Source organism: Nematolebias whitei, chromosome 8, assembly GCF_014905685.2.
Source record: "Nematolebias whitei isolate Nwh7 chromosome 8, NemWhi1, whole genome shotgun sequence".
NCBI classification, from domain to species: domain Eukaryota; kingdom Metazoa; phylum Chordata; class Actinopteri; order Cyprinodontiformes; family Rivulidae; genus Nematolebias; species Nematolebias whitei.
The window spans coordinates 21,633,059-21,654,792 of NC_056505.1; the positions used below are offsets into that span (position 1 = coordinate 21,633,059).

The 21,734-nt window shown below is 41.7% G+C and overlaps 1 protein-coding gene across 1 annotated transcript in view; it reads left to right on the forward strand.

Annotated features, from left to right (window-relative positions):
• The first annotated feature begins 17,168 nt into the window (after positions 1-17,168).
• The window catches only part of rgmb (repulsive guidance molecule BMP co-receptor b), a 14,836-nt gene continuing 10,270 nt past the window's right edge, over positions 17,169-21,734 (forward strand). The window contains exons 1-2 of the mRNA XM_037680103.1: positions 17,169-17,653; positions 20,599-21,146. Of these exons, the coding sequence (XP_037536031.1) occupies positions 17,536-17,653; positions 20,599-21,146 (666 nt within the window). The 5' untranslated portion in view covers positions 17,169-17,535. The remainder of the gene's footprint in view (positions 17,654-20,598; positions 21,147-21,734) is intronic.

A 21,734-nucleotide genomic window follows, 5' to 3' on the forward strand; every position in this document is an offset into this window, starting at 1 on the left:
GCTGATTGGTAACTCTAAATTGCCCCTAGGTGTGAGTGAGAGAGTGAATGGTTGTTTGTCTCGTTTGTCTCTATGTGGCCCTGTGATGGACTTGCGACCCGTCCAGGGTGTACCCCGCCCCTCGCACAGTGATTGCTGGACATGGGCACCAGCGACCCCCGTGACCCAAAATGGAATAAACGGGTAAAGAAAATGGATGGATGGATGAATGACAGTTAGCAAATCATTCTCAGTTAAACTGCTTCATGCTGAAGTCCAGCCCAAATATCCACAGAAAGTCACGCTCAAGGATTGTGGTTCATGGCAAAGCTGAAGACCACCCCCTTCTGCTGAAGCAGTTGCAGGATTGTTAACAGGGACAATAAGTGAAGGTAAATACTCTGCTACATTTGAATCCTGCACTCAGTATTTACAGTCCTTTTGATGTTAAACTGCAGCAAGCCTGGAAAAACAAGCTGGGCTCTTGATTCAGACACAGCTGTTGAGAGCATCCTTATCTATAGTTTTCAGAAACATTAAATGTCAACATTTTATAACAGCCTGGCTGGTGGGAGATTGAAGTTCCTTCAATAGAAAACACTTTAATTATACTTACCCAGTTAGAATTAGTCATGCCTTTGCACAGCTTGTCTTTCCAAAATCCATTACCTATGCCTGAGGAGGACTTGTTAGGTTACAATTGATTGCTAATTACACAGCATTATGATACATTGGCCTCATCTTGCTGTAATCACAGTAATTAAGGAAAATAATGTCTACATGAAGTTTACATGAGCAGGGGAAGCAGAATAACCACGAACAAAAGAGTCACACCCAGATGGTCCATCCTTTGTTTATATTGCAGAAACCTAAAAAAAAAAAAAGTGATTGTGTACAAACAATATGAACTGCATATTTTTAACACAACTTGTGAACTAATCACATGAACTGAGGCAGTGCGAGCACAGGCAGAGCACGAGTGATGAAACGCTTCACACCCATTTGGTTTTCACACTTCAAATGAGATTGGCACGGCGCAGCGTCTAAAACACAACCATTAGAGCCAAAATGACTCCACGGTCCAGTCCCCACAGACACAATGAACCGCCCCCCCAACACACACACATACACAAACCAACACACCTCCAAACTGTCTATTTATAATGCATTCCATCCATCTGCCACTCTGTGAGCTCTCTATCCCATGGGGAAGAGATGGGAGGAGAGAGGGAGGAGAAGGCCCTCACAGCTGGAATTTGAAAAGATAGAAAGGAGGTTAGTACAGATGTCAACCCAAACCTGAACAGAACATCATACAGAACAACCTATTTCCACACTCCAACCATTGTAACAAAACACAATACAGTAGTCCCTCGCTACTTCGCGATTCATTTTTCGTGGACTCGCTCTATCGCAGTTTTTCAAAGTAAGATTGGACATGACACACAATTGGCTGACTGATGGATGAGCCACACGATCGACATGGAATTTTTATTTTAAATAAATTATTTTAAATGATTTAGCACTGCTGCACAGGTGCACAGGTCTGTGTGCAGCCCACAGGTGAAGCTCCCTCCTGCAGTGTCATATCTCCAGTCTGCAGCGGAGAAGTGGGCGTGGCCGAGAGCGCTGGGAGGTGGCAGAGAGCAGCAGAGACAGAGAGAGTGAAATCATGACATTCTGTGCTAGAGCATTCAGAGTTTAGAAACATTGTTTAGAACATTGCAAGAGTGTGGGAAGGGTTTAAATTGCCTTAATATACACATATATATAAATACTAAAATAAACTACTACTACTTGTACTATTCCTACTTAGCGGGTTTTCATTTATCACGGGGCTTCAGGGTACGGATCCCCCGCGATAAACGAGGGACTACTGTAATACTCACACAAGTGGTTATAGTTACGCTGGGTATAAAAGCAGGTTGGGTTTTTGTTGTATTTTGTCCAAGGCACAGAGTGATGGATCATACTAACCAGAGGGAGCAATCTTATCCTCTACCAGGTTAAATGGAGAAACCAGGGGATGACCAAGGGCACCCTAGACCACCATAGATTAATCTTCGACCACTCCAATCATCCAATCATTTGAGAAGACTATAGTGTAGTATGACATATGCAGGATATATTCATACATTTCGCGAGTTCTTCATTTTTCTGACTGTGTAAATGTCGTGCATTGAATTTAACAGAAATGTAACGAGAGACGTTATTTATCTTTGACCCATCAAAATGAATGCGGTCATTTATTTGCAGAATCAAAGTTTAACATCACACATTTACATTAATTTGGCAAAATATGAAAACAATAACATGGCTAGTTTCACAGAAAGTTGGCACAATACGGCGATTGTCCTCACTTCTCAGCAGAACAGCAGACATCAATCACACGGCGGTGATTGAGAACTTTGCTTCAGATATTTCTAAAATATCTGTAATGATTTTAGGAGAAAGGAGAGTTTAAGATGGAAAATGGAGATTTATCTTACAGAGAGATGTGTGAGGGAATTAATCTGTTTGACCAGAAACGTGCACGCTCCTTCAGTTCTCAGCTTGGTCACGGTACGCTTGGTCGAAGTAGAACTTTTACCTGGTTGATGATAGGTCAGGTCGGCGTGAAGTCCTTCCTTTGACTCTTTCAGCGTCTCCGTTGAGAACAGCTAAAATACTTCGAGAGTCGTGCGAGGTTATCCAAACAGAAGTTATAATTCCCAAAATCGTCTCTGGATTCTGGATTCCAATAGAAGCATCCTGGACGCCTGCGTTAGCATCCAAGAACTCTGAACTCTTTAACTCTCTTCAGAGAGTTAAAGTCTGGAACTCTTCTCCAGGAAAAACTTTCAAGCTCTGAAAACTCCCATGTTGAACTCATTCTAGAGTGCACCCTGAAGCTTCTCTATCAGAGAACTTTTTCATCTCACTTCTCCAGGAGCTGCATCCCCGAACACTCTAGAGAACCGGGAAGTTGCCACATTTAAATGGGTTCGACTTCCGGGTCATTTGAGAGCTTTCTGATTCGTGGATGGACCAGAACAGAGGTGTGGTTTATGATGTAAGGTGTTATCAAAGTCAAGGACAGAGATTAAGTTAGTTTAAAACAGACAGAAAGATTATTGGAGAAAACCAGACTTCGTGGAGTCAAACTCTCCTGTATCTTCTGTAAAAGTTAAACATGACATTTTTTTTCAGTAAACTTTTAGTTGACCGAACCTCGAACTCTAACACACTTACAAATTTGCTCATTGAAGACAGAAAAATCAAGAAATGCCTATTACCCTGATTTCTTCTTTGAATGAGGAATAAAAATCATTACTTACTGTTTATGTAAATAAAAATGAGTAGTTCTCTTCAACCTGTAAACGTTGTTTGAACTAACACAATTTGATTATCAAAACATTTGTAAAATAGTAATGATCATAGAGAATTGTCATTTCCACTTGACTAATTCAAGAAAGAAAGTCTCAGGATGGGTCAAACTGTATTTCTGGATGCAGATCAATGAAATAACAGTTTCTGTCCCACAAGGTTCTTAAGGTCAAGTGTTTTGACCTTAGGCTTAGTTTGACATCAGGTTAGGTTCACTACAATAGCATCTGTCAGGTGCTAGCAAGATTTGCGCTCGTGTGATAACATTTTTTATTATTAAACACCCCTTTCTTCCTCCTCCTTGTCAGGAAGTGCTTTCCCTTTTAACATACTGGGAACAACCTGAGACTTGTAATATCAGTTTTACAGTCGTCAACAGAGACCTCAGCACAGATGTCAACCCAAACCTGAACAGGACAGCAAACAGAACAACCTACAGTATTTCCACACTCCAACCATTGTAACAAAACACAAAAATACTCACACAAAAACCCCATCATTACCCAGCATCTCTTGCAGCCTGACCAGTTTCTCTGGGATGCTATAATATATTAGTTAAATTGTTGTTTAGTTGTGCTTTTTCAGTTGACAGCTAAGCATTTTTTTTTTAACCCTGAGACATTCAGGCAAATCTTTAGGCTTGAGTAGGGAGTGGTCCTACAGTGTAGCTGAGGATTTATTGCATTCAGACTACCCAGAAATATGGATAAAAGGTACCTGGTGATCTGGACCACCTTCTGAGCTGGTCTGAGTGAAAGTTTTTAATTTTTTTATGTGCACTGAGGTCATTCATGCCTGTATTCAGAGCTATTCTATTGCTCTTATAGAGTTTACTATCAGGTATAAACAGGGCCATAGCGTTGATTACTGATCAGTAATTATATCAATCAAGGATACATGGGGATTTTCATTTATAAATCCACTTTTTAATTTCACAGTTATATTATATTTCTGCAGGAAGTGCCCAAGACTGCACAGGAAGTTCAACAGCTAGCTGCTGCTTTTGCTTTTTACTCTTGTAGTCACCCATGGAGGTCAATGTAAATGACTGTGATATGTAAAACTAGTATTGAAGATTTCTAAACTATTTTATATTTATGAAAATAACAGCAGCAATCCTCCAGTATTGGTCTCATTAAGTTCAGACTAGCTCGTCAGAATTAAACTCTATTTCTTTAAACTGAGAAGGTTCAAACAACTTTCTGCAAACAGCTTAAAACAGTTAAAAATACCATCTTATGTGAAAATAATAAATGTATTTTTGTATTTAATGTGATCAAATTGCAGATTTGAAGAAAACCGTCACAAAGTAGGAGGTTCGTTCTCACAATAATCAGACGCTCGCATGTTCTAATTTCTGGAAGAGCTGAGCTGGTGCACACAAAAGGATGTTTCTCATCCCTAAATTAATGTTGAGAAAATCACACGACTTCTGCCTTTTCAAGTTGACGTTAGCTGGCAGAGTGACTGATGAAATAAGTTTCACTGTGGAGCGAAGCTGGAGGCGAGCAGCTTCAATAGCACGCCTTTGTCTCACAGCTGCAAGAAGTTCGGCCTGAACCAAACCAAAGTGCAACCCCATGATCCTCATCTGCCCTATTACATCCCTCAGCTGTTTCCTTCTTACTCTCAGCGTGAGCAAATGTGTGTGTGTTTGCCCGGAGAAAACAAAGGCTTCGTTGTGATGGCGCTGTCAGATGCAGCTGTGTACGCTTCAGATGTTTTTACACAAAGGGTGAAGTGAAAGATGAGTGAAATGTGGGGGGTATAGGCGATGATGCTGCTGAGCCAGTTAGAAAAATAACTAATGAATGCGCATGAACTCTGTTTATCTCATCCTCCACTGGCTGAAAATCACTTTACATTACAAACATGTTTGTTTCGTTTGAAGGAATAAAGCCTTGTCAAGTTAAAAATAGAATGTGAATGTGTGGACTAGTGACACTTCAGGTGATCGGTACAATATTTACTTAGAAATCGCAGCAACTGAGGCTACGTCTTGTGTCTAAATTTTATTTGAACAAAAGTTATCTATAGCGGAACGTTGGCACAGTTGGTAAGGCTGCTGTCGCTCAGCGAAAAGGTCGCTGGATCAAATCCCGACGGAGGCCTTTCTGGGTGGAGTTTGCATGTTCTCTCTGTGCATGTGTGGGTTTTCTCCAGGTACTCCAGTTTCCTCCCACAGACCATAAACATGCTTGTTAGGTTGACTGGTAACTCTAAATTGTCCCTAGGTGTGAGTGAGAGAGTGAATGGTTGTTTGTCTCGTTTGTCTCTATGTGACCCTGTGATGGACTGGAGACCTGTCCAGGGTGTCCCCTGCCTCTCACCCAATGATGGCTGGACATGGGCATTGCAACCTGAAAAGAAAGAAGCGGGTAAAGATAATGGATGGATGGAAGGAAGGAAGTTAATCCTTTTTTTGTGCTTTACAGTGCAAAAACAGAACAGAATATTTTTCTCTGCATAAAATTATACGTATTGGGAGAATTACTGAGGCCCTTCAATAGAATTGGCAAAATGTAAAAACACTGCTTTTTGGTGTATAGTTTACTGTGTAAAAATTGGTCAAAATTAATAATGCATTAACATGTGCATCATTTGAATGCTTTGCCTTGATATGAAGCCAGTTTCAATGCTGGAAATAAAACCATCTGCTAAATATCGTGCAGGTCTTCCTTGTTTTGCCAAAATAGGTCTAACCCATGGGACATGGACCTCTTTATGTCTTGTCTGGCTCTGGGACGTTGGAAATGGTCCCTCTGAATCTTGGATGGTGTTAGAGGTCCAGGGATCAGGCTTGTTCCTGCACATCCCACAGATGCTCAATAGAATTCCCATCTGTGGAGTTTGGAAGCCGGTCTGTGCCTTGGGCTCTTGTTTGATGAGCTGATCTTGAGCAGGTTTGTGGAGCAGAGTTTCTTGCTGGGGCAAGCTTTTTGCTCTGTCTGCAACATTTCTTATATTAGTGCTATATAGTAGCATAAATGTGAATGTCAGAGCTCAAAATTTCCAGGCAGCACCTAACATTACTGCAGTTGTGTCAATGCTGAGTCAGCATTCATACCCAGATTTTCTTGTTCCTTATTTTCCCATGCATATTTCACAATATAACTTCTGCATACTTATGGCTATGTAACTCTTTCCAATGTCAAAACATTCAGCACATTCAGGATATGGTGGCTTAGACTCTTGGTTTTGTGATTTTTATACTTTTCAGAATATTTACTTTTATTTGCTAACATTCTTCCCATTGAAATACATTAGGATTTTATTCTTATTGTTAAGATTCTTCACATCGTTCTCTTTAAAATCTGCTCTAGTTTTGTCGTCTCATAATGTTTACCAAATGTTTTGCATTTTAGCTTCATGCTAGGTTTTTCACATGTCTAACAAGCTTTCTGATACTTTTAGCACTCTTAGTTAAATTTAGCTTCTTGTAAGCATTTTCACTCATTTAACTAGCATTTTGCTATCTTTAGCTTTAGTTCAGGCTGCTGTTTAATACACTGTATTATTTTTACATTATTAGTGTTTAATGTATATCTTAGATCTTTTAGCGTATCGTTTAGTGTATATCTTAGTGTATATCTTAGTGTATATCAGACTGTTTCTTTTTATACTCTATATTTTTTTTATTTTGGGGTGTAACTGGGACCTTGTGTACACAATTTCATTCCACCTCATGTGATAAGAATGACAGTAAAGAACCTTGAACTTGAACTTTGGCTTTTGGCCATCCTTATGCAGCTTTCACTTTGTCTTTTAATTATTTTAGGTTTAGCTAATCATTCATCGCTTATAGCTTTTTGCTTTAGCTTTTTGCTAATTTTAGCTACTATTTGGTGGCTTTAGCTTGTGTTCTGATTTTTTTGTTTGATTAATCAACTCAGTTTCAGCTTCTTCAACAAATTTCGTGTCATTTAGCACGCAGCATTCATACTGTATTTTAATAGAAAATGCACATTTTCTAGTTAATGTTTATTATTTTTACTTTTAACATTACCTCTGTAAACTAAAGCTGTTTTTGGTGTGAAACAAAAACCATTTTGTGATGTGATATTTGCAGTAAAATACAAGTACGACAAAAAAAAAATAGTGAGGCCAAACTCTGTACCTGAATAACTAAAAATAAACTAAACAAATTAAACTGTACTTTTCAAATTAGGCATTGGTTTTAAGTGAATATGATCACATCAGGGATGGTACAGAAATAAAAACAGAACAGGTTTAGAGCGTAAAGAAAGAGGATCAGTGTGATAAACTCCCTTTCTCTCTTGCATAAAGGAATCTTTTTGCAATGATCCGGGTTCTCTGATGACTCCACTTCTGCTCAGCTTTATAAAAGATAAACTCTTTCATTTCCTCCCTCTGGCACATCAGTGTCAGTCTCCTCTTCATAACAGCAGGGTGAATGCAGAGGCACAGAATGCGCCGATAAGGCCACCTCAGGTAAAACTCAAGATGAGTTTGACTCCCAGAGAGAAACTGCTATCAGACGAGCTATTAAAGGATGTTGTTTCCACTCAGATTACAAGAGGCTTTGATACTTTGATTTTATCTCCTATGTTATCATCTCACATCAGGAATTTAACCACACACACCTGTGGTTTCCCCTCACCTTTAACACACATCAGGAGTCAGGTGTGTGGGATTTGTCTGTATGTGCCGAAGTGCAATTTAACCATGAGAAGACATGAATAGTTATGGGGCCTGGTGGTAAAATGGTTGAAAATTATGGGGTTTTGCTCTCCAACGTGAAATATTGTATTTAGTTTTCATCATTTAATAAAGACAAATCTTCAGTTTAACCATTAAAATGGTCAATTCAACCTTTTTTTTTTATTATTAAAATGTGATTTAAATAAAATCATACATATGATGTATGTGTTTTTCAATAGACATCTACATTTGATCAACTTTTGGAATCTACTTGATTCAAGACAATCACTACAGCCACCTAACCTCAAAGCTAACAAAAACACAGAACTGTCTACAACTCAACCAGTTAACTCGGTTTTACAGACGTAAAATTTGTGGTAGTAGATAAGAATCATCTGCCACACATATCCTGATGCTGCATGAGACTGTGCCTAATTTCAACATTTGGCCAAAACTGCTACAACTTTATCGTTTCTCATTTTAAATGAGCTCACTTTAAAGCTCTGGCATGAAAGGTAGCAGGCGTTGTGCAATCCTTCAAAGAATGACAGATTTATATTTTTCATTTCATGCGCTTTTTTTAATTGAAATTCCATTTGTACAGAAGAATCTTTTTGTGTGTGTGTGAAATGTGTCAATAAATTGTCACATTTAAAGAATGCGTCACTTCACCTTGTCCAAACACAGCTTTTGACAGGTTCACAACTATGCAAACTCAATACTTGCACATGCACACGCACACACACACGTGCACACACAGAGTTGTGCGAGCTGTTGAGCGATGGCCTGTTTTTGGAGTTGGAGTGGGGTGTGGTGGAAGGAGGTAGAGGAGGAGAAGGGAGGCAGAGGTGTGGAGGTGAAGACAAACCAGACGCTCAGAAACAGACCGTCTTTGTGCTTGAGGCCAGTGTGTGTAGATGCATGCAGGCAAAGCTGCTTGTAGGGGAGCGGTGTCGGTAAGGGGGATGGGGGTCTGTTGGCTTCCACCTATCTCAGCTGGGAGGTAAATGATTAGATAACACCAATGAAATATAGAATTAATCCCCATGAACAAATCCTGTGTTATCTAGGTGTCTGTGCATGTCTGATTAGAATGAAATATAAAATTAGTCTTAATAGCATCATTCACATCCATGTAATTGATTCAGCCATTCAGTGTGGTCAAGTGTTGACTGCGTTCACCTGTGCCTCCTCCTGCAGAGAGGTGGGCTGCAAGCTGACAGGCTGGTCGGAGAAGCTGTCAAACTGTCAGAACACAGCTCGTTTAAAACCTGTCCCAATATTTGGTATCCAGGATGTACAGCTGGGTGGCAAATTAAAGTTAAACAGCATTAAGTGCCTCAGCTGGGTGCTAGAGCAGACCACCACAGGCCTCAAACTGCTTTTAGTCCTTCCATGATATATTCTTCTGGATTATATGTAGCTTTTGTTCTTTTGGAAGAACGGTTCCTTCTTTTGTATTTAGCAATAATGAGATCTTGAAGATGTCATAATGACTTCTCCCACAGGTTCTCAAATGGTTTAGCATTTAATGTGTGAAGGAAAACAGTTGTTGAAAAGAGAATTCCTGAATCTAAAACCAGCGTCTTATCAGCTGCTCAAATACTTAATTGTGTTGTTCTTTCTTTTTTATTTGCAACAAATGTTTCTGTTTTTATTTGAACAGCAAGTCAGTTTAGGACAAGGACTATCATTAAAGAGTTTCTGTTTTAATATTCTTTTAGAGCCCACTGAGAGAGAAATGTTTTATTTCTTCTTTTTTATTAACCCTTAAACAACTTTGAGCCATGTAAGAAAAATACACTTTTTTTTTTGCAAAAATCATTAGAAAATTTTCAGGTAAAAAACTTTAAATCCATACATTTTATACCAAATAAATGTTGTTTAAATTCTTCATTTTATACAGTTTTATAACTTTTCTCTAACAGAGCTTTTGTCCAGGGCTGTTCTTGAAGCTCTTTCTGAAAATATTCATGCCAGATTATTATTATTATTTTTTTTCCTTCATGAAATCATCCACCTGTCTTAGTTTATCCTAGAAATTTAAATCACAATTCCAAAAGGGTTGGGAAATTATAATGCAATGGTTTGCATAAATCCATTAAAACTAAGTGTATTAAACAAATACAATGTAGCTTTTTAAAAAAAGGTCATTTTTAATCTGGTGACAGCAACACTTTCCAAAAAAGTATAGGGACCGGGCAACTAAATGCACAAATGTACATGAAAACCAAGAAGACTTTGAGTACTGGTATATTATTTACAATTCATAATAGAATCAACAGGTTTCAAGATTCTGGATAAATCTCTGTGTGCAAAGGACAAGGACAAATATCAGAATCAACTTTATTGTCATTGTACAGTTAAGTACTGCAACATTTTGTTCCATTCATCCGTGAAGGGTAGACGGAAGTGTCACGGGGCTGCAGCTTCTATGAAGCGCTGCTCTTATCACTTAGACAAGAAAATAGGAAGAAAACATGAGGAGACAAGGTATAAAAAAAAGATCTCTCATACGGTGTCCATGACACAGGGCACGGTGTAAGATTTAAAAAAAAAAATCTACCTCAGAAAAAGCAACATAGAGAGACATAATACATTTTGCAGGGGGGGACAAGATGGTGAGATTGTTCATGAACACTTCCAGATAGTTTCCATAGTCCTGTTAAAGATGTTACAATGTCTCTCAGCCGGTCCACTCTGATAATGGTACACAGATGTTCTTGGGTAGGGAGCGGGGGATGGGGGGGTGAGGAGTAGGGAGGGGAGGGGGGGAAGAGCAGAGCTTCTTAATTTATGTATCCACCAGAAGCAATTTGAGATAAGTTGGCCTATTCAAGGCCAGATGGGAGGCCAGATTCAGATCAACAACAATTGTTTAGGGCAGGCCGACTCTACTTATTTCATGTTTGTCTTCAGTTCTGCTGGTACACTCAATGGTGAATCCAAACAGCCAGATTTGTGGACATTCCGCCGCTCTGTGCTTGTTAGCCCTCTCCAAGTTTGATTCCTCCATGCCAGTAAGTCCTAGGAGCTACAAGTGGCCCACAGTTCTCAGTAATTGTGTTCAGCTTACGATTCATGTGGGATTCCTGGGTTTTCTCTGTCACTCACTCTCTTTCACAATCACCTCAACTCTCTACACCTGCTGCTGCCTGAGGAGACCTGATCTGGAGCTGTATATAAACGCCTATCAGACATCTCTTCAGCGCCGGGACATCAACTACCTTATGGTAACTCATGTTCAGCCAACTAACCTCTTTCATTACAGCCGGCCCGCACCACCTGTGATCTCTCCAGGGCCTTCCACGTCCTGCTCCTTCAAGTCCTCCCAAGGACCTCGTCTCTTCACAGAGATTGACCAACGGTGTCTCATCAAACTGCAGCCATCAAACAAACAGCTTGGGTCAACCTGCTCCTCTCTCCACCAATATTCACCTGCACCGGATCGTCCCAAAAACCCAGGACCTCCAAAACACAAACAGTAGGAGATTACTCTTGATTCAGAAATCATTATTAAGGATTGTCTGAGGATTTAAAATATACTCTCTTTGCCCTGTAAATACCTGGCACTGCACCTGTAAATAAAGCTCTTACCTTTTTGTATTTTAACTCTTGTTGTTCCTTCTCAGTCTGCTTATTTTGGGGATCACCGCTAATACAATCATGATATCAGCTCGCAAAGCATATTAGTCTGAGAGATTGAAACACAAAGTAATCCTTCACATAAGACAGGCAGCTTAACTATTGCCAAAACTGCTGCCGACATCTTTCTAATTAGTCGATATCCCATGCATCAGCTGATTCCAAAAAGCAGAAACCCTGTTATAATAAATCCAATGATGTGTCTTCTTCGTCCTCAACAGACAGCACAGACACATCATCTTCCAAACACCCCAGGAATCCATGACAGCCAGCTGCATGTGTCCCTTCAGGGCATGAGGGTTCTCCTGCACCCTGTCTTCTAGTTGAAAAAATGTTATCAATTGCTTTGATAGACCAGCTGACCAGATCCATAATAATTTTTTATTCGGAAGATGTGTAAAGAGAGGATCTGAGATTCACAGGACAAGAGCAGGAAGGGAGGCAGAGGGAAAGAGAGCATCTATCATCGTCGAGAGCAAGCGAGCGAGGAAAAAGTATGAAGAGAAAAAAAAATGCTTCAGACAATGTCATTGCCAGAGAAAGTCTTTATTTCATCAAATATTAACCTGCATCATTGCACTTCACTTTGAAGTAGAAGCGTCCAGGTGCTGAACTGCTGCAGTCCAGACCTCTTACCAAAAAAAAAAAAAAAAAGCATTGTCGCCTCCTGGAACAAAAAAGTCCAGCAAAGACTTGTGAATATTGAACAGCTGAAGCCCAACATAAGTCATTCCCCACCAAAACTCCAGCAGCTGCTCTCCTCAGTTCTTAGATGTTTACAGACTGTTGTTAGAAGAAGAGGGGATGCTTCACAGTGGGGAAACCTGGCTCTGTTTTTAGACATTTGTTGCCATCAAATTCCAAATTACTTTATTTTCTCCCCCAAAATGGTGCAGTTCCTGACCTTAAATGTCTGATATGTTCACTATGATCCATTGTGAATGTTTTATTGGTTTATGACATCAGTAAATCATAGCATTCTGTTTTTAATTACACTTTACACAACGTCTCGACGTTTTCAGAATTGGGGTTATATAACAACATGATTTCCTCACAGATGCAGACTTGTTCACAGCTGAGACCAGAGACTTCTGGCACAAACAGGAAGCAAACATAATTTAATATGAAAGCCTGTTTGCGTCACACGCATCATCTCCTCTGGTTAAACTTACTGTGAAATCATTAGGAGCCAACACGCGGTGAGTCTGGCACTATCAGGTACTGAAATAAAAAATATATATATACATTCTCACACAAGCTGAGCCAGGAACACAAAACAGAGCACACGATATATGTAGAATATTAAACTGTCGATGCTTCGGCACTCGCTTTGAAACCTGACCTACTTCCTTTGTTGGAGGGAGTCTGGCTCACCTTTGCAAAATAAAAACAGGCAAAATACATCCAGAAACAAGCTGTGAAGTTATTCATTCATGAAATACAATTGTAGGCATTGGGAACAATCAAAGGTCCAGGTTGTTTTGCATGTGTTCAGAGTCTGTCATTATCTCTGAGTGGTGTTTACATGGTCGGCTCACCTTTCGGCTCCTCTGTTCATCTGGCTGTAAAGATTTATGATGCTTTCTGCTTAACCTGTTTGAGTTCTGCGGCCATGTCTGTACCTCCGATGGTTTTCAAATGATTTTAAACAAACTCATGTTCAGCTGAGATCCAGAAATATCCAGCTCAAGAAGTCAAAAATATCCCAATTAGAACAGGAACAATCTATTAATTATCCTCAGACAGAATGCTGGCAACAATAAAATGAAAAGCAGAAAGAGGATGAGTATAATTGCTATTGTGGATATTTAATAACTTGCTAATGTTGTATTGATACTTTTTATTTATTGTGCAAGTTTATTGTCTTTGGAATATAGAGCTTTGTAGACATAGGAGAATTTCCCCCTAATCGATAACCGATTTAAATATATTTGATTGACAGAAGTATAAACATGAAAATCACACTTTAAAAAATCTGTATAAATCTGTGAAAGTGGAAGCAGAATCCATTGGTTTGGTGTATTTTGTCAGAAATTAAAACGTAATAAAATATATAATTCTTCTTCTTCTTTCAGCTGCTCCCTTCTTCAGGGATCGCCACAGCGAACTAAGTCACATGAAGACTTGGTGATGATTTTTATGCCAGATGTCCTTCCTGATGCAACCACAGACCACCGAGCTACCACAACTCTGTGTGGAGCAGGGAGCTGCTATCTAGGGTGCCTGGAAGAGCAGATGGTGGGGGTTAAGGGCCTTGCTCAAGGGTTCAGAGTAGGGCACAAGAGGGTGGAGGCAGGTGTGAGTGCTTCACCTATCCCCACGCACATGTTGATGTTGTCGGTACTGGGAGTTGAACCAGCAAGCTTCCAATCACAGGCCCACCTTCTCTAGCCTCTGCGCCACAACTCCCTCACATAATAAAATATATAATTAAAGTTTTGATTTCATATTTGATATATCTTTGCATTGGTGTTAAAAGTCTGAACTTTATTCAAATACTTTGTTTTATTGTTTTAACTATTTAATGTTAAATTCATGTTTAAATATTTGATTCAACCAGCTATTCAGGTGTAGGCATACATCCAGTGATTATTTTCTGTTTTATTACAATTTGAACAACACCTTAGGAGATACAGGTCCTCCTCCAAAAATTAGCATATTGTGATAAAGGTCATTATTATCCATAGTGTAATGATAAAAATGAAACTTTCATATATTTCAGATTCATTGCACACCAACTGAAATATTTCAGGTCTTTAATTGTTTTAATACTGATGATTATGGCATACAGCTCATGAAAACCCAAAATGCCTGTCCCAAAAAATTAGCATATTTCATCCCACCAATGAAAGACAAGTGTTTTTAATACAAAAAACGCCAACCTTCAAATAATCATGTTCAGTTATGCACTCAATACTTGGTCGGGAATCCTTTTGCATGAATGACTGCTTCAGTGCGGCGTGGCATGGAGGCAATCAGCCTGTGGCACTGCTGAGGTGTTATGGAGGCCCAGGATGCTTTGATAGTGGCCTTAAGCTCATCCAGAGTGTTGGGTCTTGCGTCTCTCAACTTTCTCTTCACAATATCCCACAGGTTCTCTATGGGGTTCAGGTCAGGAGAGTTGGCAGGCCGATTGAGCACAGTAATACCATGGTCAGTAAACCATTTACCAGTGGTTTTGGCACTGTGAGCAGGTGCCAGGTCGTGCTGAAAAATGAAATCTTGATCTCCATAAAGCTTTTCAGCAGATGGAAGCATGAAGTGCTCCAAAATCTCCTGATAGCTAGCTGCATTGACCCTGCGCTTGATAAAACACAGTGGACCAACACCAGCACCTGACATGGCACCCCAGACCATCACTGACTGTGGGTGCTTCATACTGGACTTCTGGCATTTTGGCATTTCCTTCTCCCCAGTCTTCCTCCAGACTCTGGCACCTTGATTTCCGAATGACATGCAAAATTTGCTTTCATCCGAAAAAAGTACTTTGGACCACTGAACAACAGTCCAGTGCTGCTTCTCTGTAGCCCAGGTCAGGCGCTTCTGCCGCTGTTTCTGGTTCAAAAGTAGCTTGACCTGGGGAATGCGGCACCTGTAGCCTATTTCCTGCACACGCCTGTGCACGGTGGCTCTGGATGTTTCTACTCCAGACTCAGTCCACTGCTTCCGTAGGTCCCCCAAGGTCTGGAATCGGCCCTTCTCCACAATCCTCCTCAGGGTCCGGTCACCTCTTCTCGTTGTGCAGCGTTTTCTGCCACACTTTTCCCTTCCCACAGACTTCCCACTGAGGTGCCTTGATACAGCACTCTGGGAACAGCCTATTCGTTCAGCAATTTCTTTCTGTGTCTTACCCTCTTGCTTGAGGGTGTCAATGATGGCCTTCTGGACAGCAGTCAGGTCGGCAGTCTTACCCATGATTGCAGTTTTGAGTAATGAACAAGGCTTGGAGTTTTTAAAAGCCTCAGGAATCTTTTGCAGGTGTTTAGAGTTATGTACGTAGTTGATTCAGATGGTTAGGTTAATAGCTTGTTTAGAGAACCTTTTCATGATATGCTAATTTTTTGGGACAGGCATTTTGGGTTTTCATGAGCTGTATGCCATAATCATCAGTATTAAAACAATTAAAGACTTGAAATATTTCAGTTGGTGTGCAATGAATCTGAAATATCTGAAAGTTTCATTTTTATCATTACATTATGGAAAATAATGACCTTTATCACAATATGCTAATTTTTTTAGAAGAACCTGTATTTTGCTAACACACTGACAGGGTTGACACTAGAGTTGCATTCAGCCCAAAATATCCGACCCGGCCCCAGCCCGAATAGCCATCATTTCCAAACCCCACCCGACTCGACGAATTAACAGTAATTACAGGTCTGAACCTCCCGCCCCCCACCCCCCTCTGCCAATTTTTAATTAATCTTTGATTGCTTACATAGTTATTAACAGTCACGGATGCGCGCAACTGAATAAAAAGGGCAGAAGATCGGAGCTGAGGGGGTGTTTGTCCTTTCATGGCCGTCAAAGTGCATTAAATCCCTGCTTCTGCCTGCATTCTGCATTATTCAGACATGGACCCTGCTCTGACATGTCTGCTTTGGGATCTCACCTGTTTGAGTCGTCGGCCACGTGCATCCGTTGAGTGCAGCAGCTGAATGTCCATTTGGGTGATGGATCGTTGCCTGGCAGTATAGTCCCATCTGAAGCTTTACTGAACTTTATTTTAACTCTTTCAAGGCCGGTTAGCTCGTGGTGAAATGGCCGCGTGCAGCTGGGGATTATATGGCAACCCATGTTGCCATTGGATCACCAGCCATGTCTGCTGACGTAATCAAAAGCCAGACACTGATCCACCCGCCCATCCAGCACATTATCACGGCCCGAATTTGGGCCTGGCCGGGCTTCAGGCAGAGTTAGACATGACAGCTCTAGTTTACACTAATAGTAAATGCCAAAGTTGGAATAAAGCTCTCAAGTGCTCAAAGCAAAGTTGGAGTCATGCCAAATTTGAGCTGAGCATCTAAAAAAAACAAGAGTTCAGCAGGTTTTGTGGATTATCAGTGGTGGCCATCTTGAATTGGATTGATTTAAAAAGATATTCAGCTGTTGATTTATTCAACAATTGATTTCTGAGAGTTTAATTAAAACCCACCAATGAGATGAAGCTTCGTAGGATTTCGTTTGTTTTGTTTGTCAAGTACAATAAATATTTGTGAGAAAAGTCCATGAGAACCACATGAGAATAAATATATTCTGTAGAAAAACAAGCTTTGCCGCAACATAATGAAATCATCTTAAAAAGCTGAGTGTTTTTGTTGAACTTGTGAAATAAAAAAAGGGCAGCACATCTGTGATTTACACAGAGATCATATCTGACACTTTTACAACTTTCAGTCCTCGTCCTCTCTGCAGGAGGCGGGTTTTCCGCCGGCAGGGTTTGGTTGATTCTTTATTGATTTGTTGGCGAGGAGGAGGAGGAGGAGGAGAAAGTGAAAGGGGAGTGGAGCGGAGAGAGTGGAGGCGAAATCCCGTTTTGAAGAGGGGAGGGAGCGATGTGACTGTGGGTGTTGGACAGCAGAGGAACCACGCAGCGACAAGAAAAAGTCGGGGAGCGCTCCTGAAATCACGTGCTGTGGATGTACTCACGGGGAGAGAGGGAGTAAAAGTTGTTTTCCTTCTCCTCCTTGCCTCGGCTCCTCCGCCCTGCGTTCCGCGGAGCAGCAGCTGCGTTTTGATGCCCCTGCGCACCCGAGGAGGAGAGGAAGGAGAGAAGTGTGAGGAAGAGGAGGCAGAAACAGAAGCGAGGAAGGCCTGGACACCACCCCGTCTCGCCTTCTGGGAGTCGCTCCACTCTCCCCTCCTGGCCCTGCATGGACGGGGATGGGGAGAGCCGGATGCTGTGGCCGCGGGGCTGAGCGCCTCGCCTCCGCGTCCATGGTGCGCCGCTTCCGGCCACTGCTGCTGCTGATCGCCGCTCTGTGCTGCGGAGCTCACATAGGTAACTTGAACACTGCAAGAAGAAGTGCAACTACACCTTCTGTTTCACACTCCAGCTTCCTCTGTTGACTCCTCGTTAGTTTTAGTCTGCTCCACTTCATAAAAGCTCATTTCGTGTTATTTGTGGGCTCATTGTTGGGCACTAACAATAGCTCTCTCCACAGCGGCAGTGCAGCAGTCTGAGCTCGGATCGAGTTTCTCCTCCTCTCTCCTGGGCCGTCATTCTCCTGTCTGCCCCTTAATGGCTCATGGAGGAGGGGAAGAGAAGGGAAAAGAGGGCGACTAGCTCTCCTCCTGTTTATACACATAACAGACCTATTGAGTCCAAGTTGGAGCAGAAGCTGTCAGTGGGTTGATGACCATAAAAAGTCAAAAAGTGGATAAGACTAAACCCAATGTAGAGGAAAATCCAGCTGGGCTCATTGTTGCATTTAATCTTTATCTTTTCACCAACAGATGCTCGATCAAATGTCTGAAATATAATATTACAACTTCTTTGCTTCTAATTGAACACCACATTTCCCTGTGTTTTCCCACAAATGCATATCCTCTATAGCAGTTTTTATGGTTGTGTTTTTGACTTTCTTTCTGTGCAGGGGGGTCGGCTGTAGTGGTGGCTTTACACCTCCTGTAATTAGTTGACCAGGACAAAACCCACCTCTGCACACACAGCCATGTGCACTCTCTCAGCTCCTATATACTTCCACACGTGCGTCACCTGGAAAGAATTTGCATTATTGTTTAGTTTGCTGAGGCAAACCGAGAGTTGTATTTGCTGAAGTGTGTCATACGTTTCGCGTTTTTAAAACAGTTTGTCAACAGCTGTCAGCCCCGCATGTTTAGACATGAATGGCAAGGAGTGTCTGGATCGAGGAGCATTGTTCGCAGTCAAGTGTGCGCTGTATGTTGAGCTTTGCGTTGGTGTGATCTGAGCTCAGAGTGTGAGAGAGTGCACACAACAAGGTGATCAATAAGCACTTCACGAGCCATTCCCTCGGCTGAGAGATGATCCCAGCGGATCCTTTTCTGATCTGCGGAGATTAGAAAAGTTGGAGGGAGCCTGGCTAGGAGACAAAGAACCACTAAGAAGAAGAAAAACAACTCTGAGAGAATCAGATCTTTTGACCTCTGTTTGATGGTAAAGAAGGTGCCTCCGGATGCAGGGGGAGAGGGGGCGAAGAGGCTGAAATTAGACCAGAAAAGCTGCTGAAAGTCTGAAAGGAGGATGGAGAGAAAAGGGTTGAATTTTGCAGGCAGTGCTGAATCCCTTTGTGTCTCCTTTAGAGACGCGAGCCAATAATACTGCATTAGTTCCACACAAGAAGACCTCCTTATTCTGCTCTTAATAATCTGAAAATCTGTTGATTCTCTTTTCATGTCTTGTTTAGTATTCACCACCTCAACGCCATTTATCATAAATTCCTTATTTATATGCAGAGATTAGATTTTCCTTTCACAGAACAGCTCTGCATGCTCAAAAGATCATCGGCATCCTTGGGGAACAAAAATAAAAGAGTTGTGCTTTGGCATTTAGATCGTCAGAGCACAATTAATCAGCGCACAAAAAGTCCTCTTTCTTTGACAGACCTGCAGAAAGTTATCGCAGTGCATCTTTAAAAGTCAGAAGTTTGAGCTTGAGTCCTTCCGTTACAAGGTCAGCTTTCTTCTTGCTCAGAAAATGTTATTGATGAGTTCTTTAGTGTGTTTTAGTGCAGCCCACCAGGATCCTAAAGCCTTCAGAACCAGAATAAACTTAGTCCAACATGACTGGAAGGAGTTTTTGGGTGCTGCAGGCCTGGTAGGAGGAGAAGAATGATGCATTCAGAGTGCCAGTCTGCAGACACAATGTAACCTCAGTGCTCAGACAGTCTGTGCAGGGGTCAGCCTGTGTGTGTGTGTGTGTGTGTGTATCTGTGGGCTAATGTCATTTAACAGGCAGGGGCAAGATTCTGTAGCTTGGCGTAAGTTGGGGGTCCTCGTCTTGCGCCCTGATTGTTCAAACTGGAGCAGCACTGCCCCCGTATGGTGGTGCCCAGTTCCTCTGTGAGTCCAGGAACAGGGGTGTGCTGTTGGCTTAGTTTTGCTCATTTGTTGGAGAATCTGTTGATTTTTATTTTATTTTTTTAAAGCATGCACCTTCTGCTTTTACTTGGACATGATCACCCTCTGAAGATTTTTGATTGCTGCTTGAGTTTGTGTGCAGCCACACACACACACACACACACACACTGCAGAGCCTTTCTATCTGGACTAATCTAATAGCAGCATGCTGTGACTGATGCATTAGGTCTGGTCTAATCTCTCTCTGGCTCTAACCTCTGCTTCTCTCTGATGATCAGCGATACAAAAGGCTGTTTTGACCCAAGTTCCTCTCAGAAATGTAGAAACAGATAAAGGTTCACAGACTGTTTTAAACTGAGAAATCTGTTTGTGATAGGTATGATATTTTTACATTACGCTGCTGAGCATTACAAACTCTCGTTGATGTGCTACACTTCACATAATCAGGGTTGGTTTGTAAGTGTAACCTTTCCCCTCTAACTAAAGTTGTGTTTTATGTGCTTCTTGTCTACAGTATCATTTCACTCCTTGTGGGAAAAAACATGCTTCATCTTTCCTGTCTGACTGCTCTTTGGTTTATTAGTCTTCAACTTTATTACACTCACAAAGCGGCACTGATTGATCAAGAATTGGCAACTAGTTAGAATTTTTTTGTAGTTTTATTAGCTCGAACAGGCTGATACCGTTGTGAGATTAAGATCAAAGACAGCTATTCTCTCACAGTAACCTTATCTGTCTCGTATGAGAACTTTCCACTTCCGAGTAAGATCCAGCTTTTAATCAGGTTCAAACCTGATATGTCATACATCTGAGGTTACATAACTGTAATTAATTAGCTTCATACCAGGTTGTTTGACCCGGCGTTTGTGCTTTTTTTTTTTCCAGGTCAGTGCCAGGTGGCCACCACTCAGTGTCGAATCCAGAAGTGCACCACTGATTTCGTCTCCCTGACCTCCCACCTGACGCCTGCCGTGGATGGCTTTCACACTGAGTTCTGCAAGGCTTTACGCGCCTACTCAGCCTGCACCCAGAAGACAGCCAAGGCCTGCCGGGGAAACCTGGTCTTCCACTCAGCTGTGCTGGGCATCTCGGACCTCATGAGCCAGAGGAACTGTTCCAGAGACGGGCCAACGTCTTCCACGCACCCCGAGATCCACCCTGAACCCTGCAACTACCACAGCCGTACCCAGCATGCCCACACACACTCCCACGGGCACACACACTCACACTCTCACAGCCATGGCCACGGCCACTCTCAGCCTGAGTACTACTTCTGTGGGTTGTTTGGGGACCCGCACCTAAGAACATTCAAGGACAGTTTTCAGACTTGTAAGGTGGAGGGGGCGTGGCCTCTGATTGATAATCACTACCTGTTGGTGCAGGTCACTAACGTTCCTGTGGTTCCCGGCTCCAGTGCCACAGCCACCAATAAGGTGAGAAAACAAAAGGATTATATGGATTTAATTTGGCAAAGGGATAATTCAGATCTTTTGAAATAAAGTTTTGTGAAAAGGTTAAAAACAATCAATATCTTACCTGTTACAGACTTTGACAGTTAAATATTCCAGTACATGTTTAATGTCCTGCTCTCCACGTAAATGAACACAACATTGTCTTTAGTACAGTAGTCCCTCGCTACTTCGCAGGTCATTTATTGCGGACTTGCTCTATCGCAATTTTTCAAAATAAGATTGTACATGACATGACTGATTGATGCATGAGCCGCACGATCGGCATAGAATTTTTATTTAAAATAAATTGTTTGAACTTATTTAGCACCTCCTGCACATTTGTGCAGCCCATGCTGCAGGATAAACTTCCTGTTGCAGCTGATCAGCTGTTCTCCGTGCAGAGAGTAGAAGTGGGCTTGTCCAAGACCACTTGCTGGTGGCTGAGAGCAGTGGAGGCAGGGAGTTTAAGTCATGACATTCGGTGCTCTTTTAGAGAATTTAGATGTATATCTATCTGTCTGTCCGTCCGTCCGTCCGTCCGTCCGTCCGTCCGTCCGTCCGTCCGTCCGT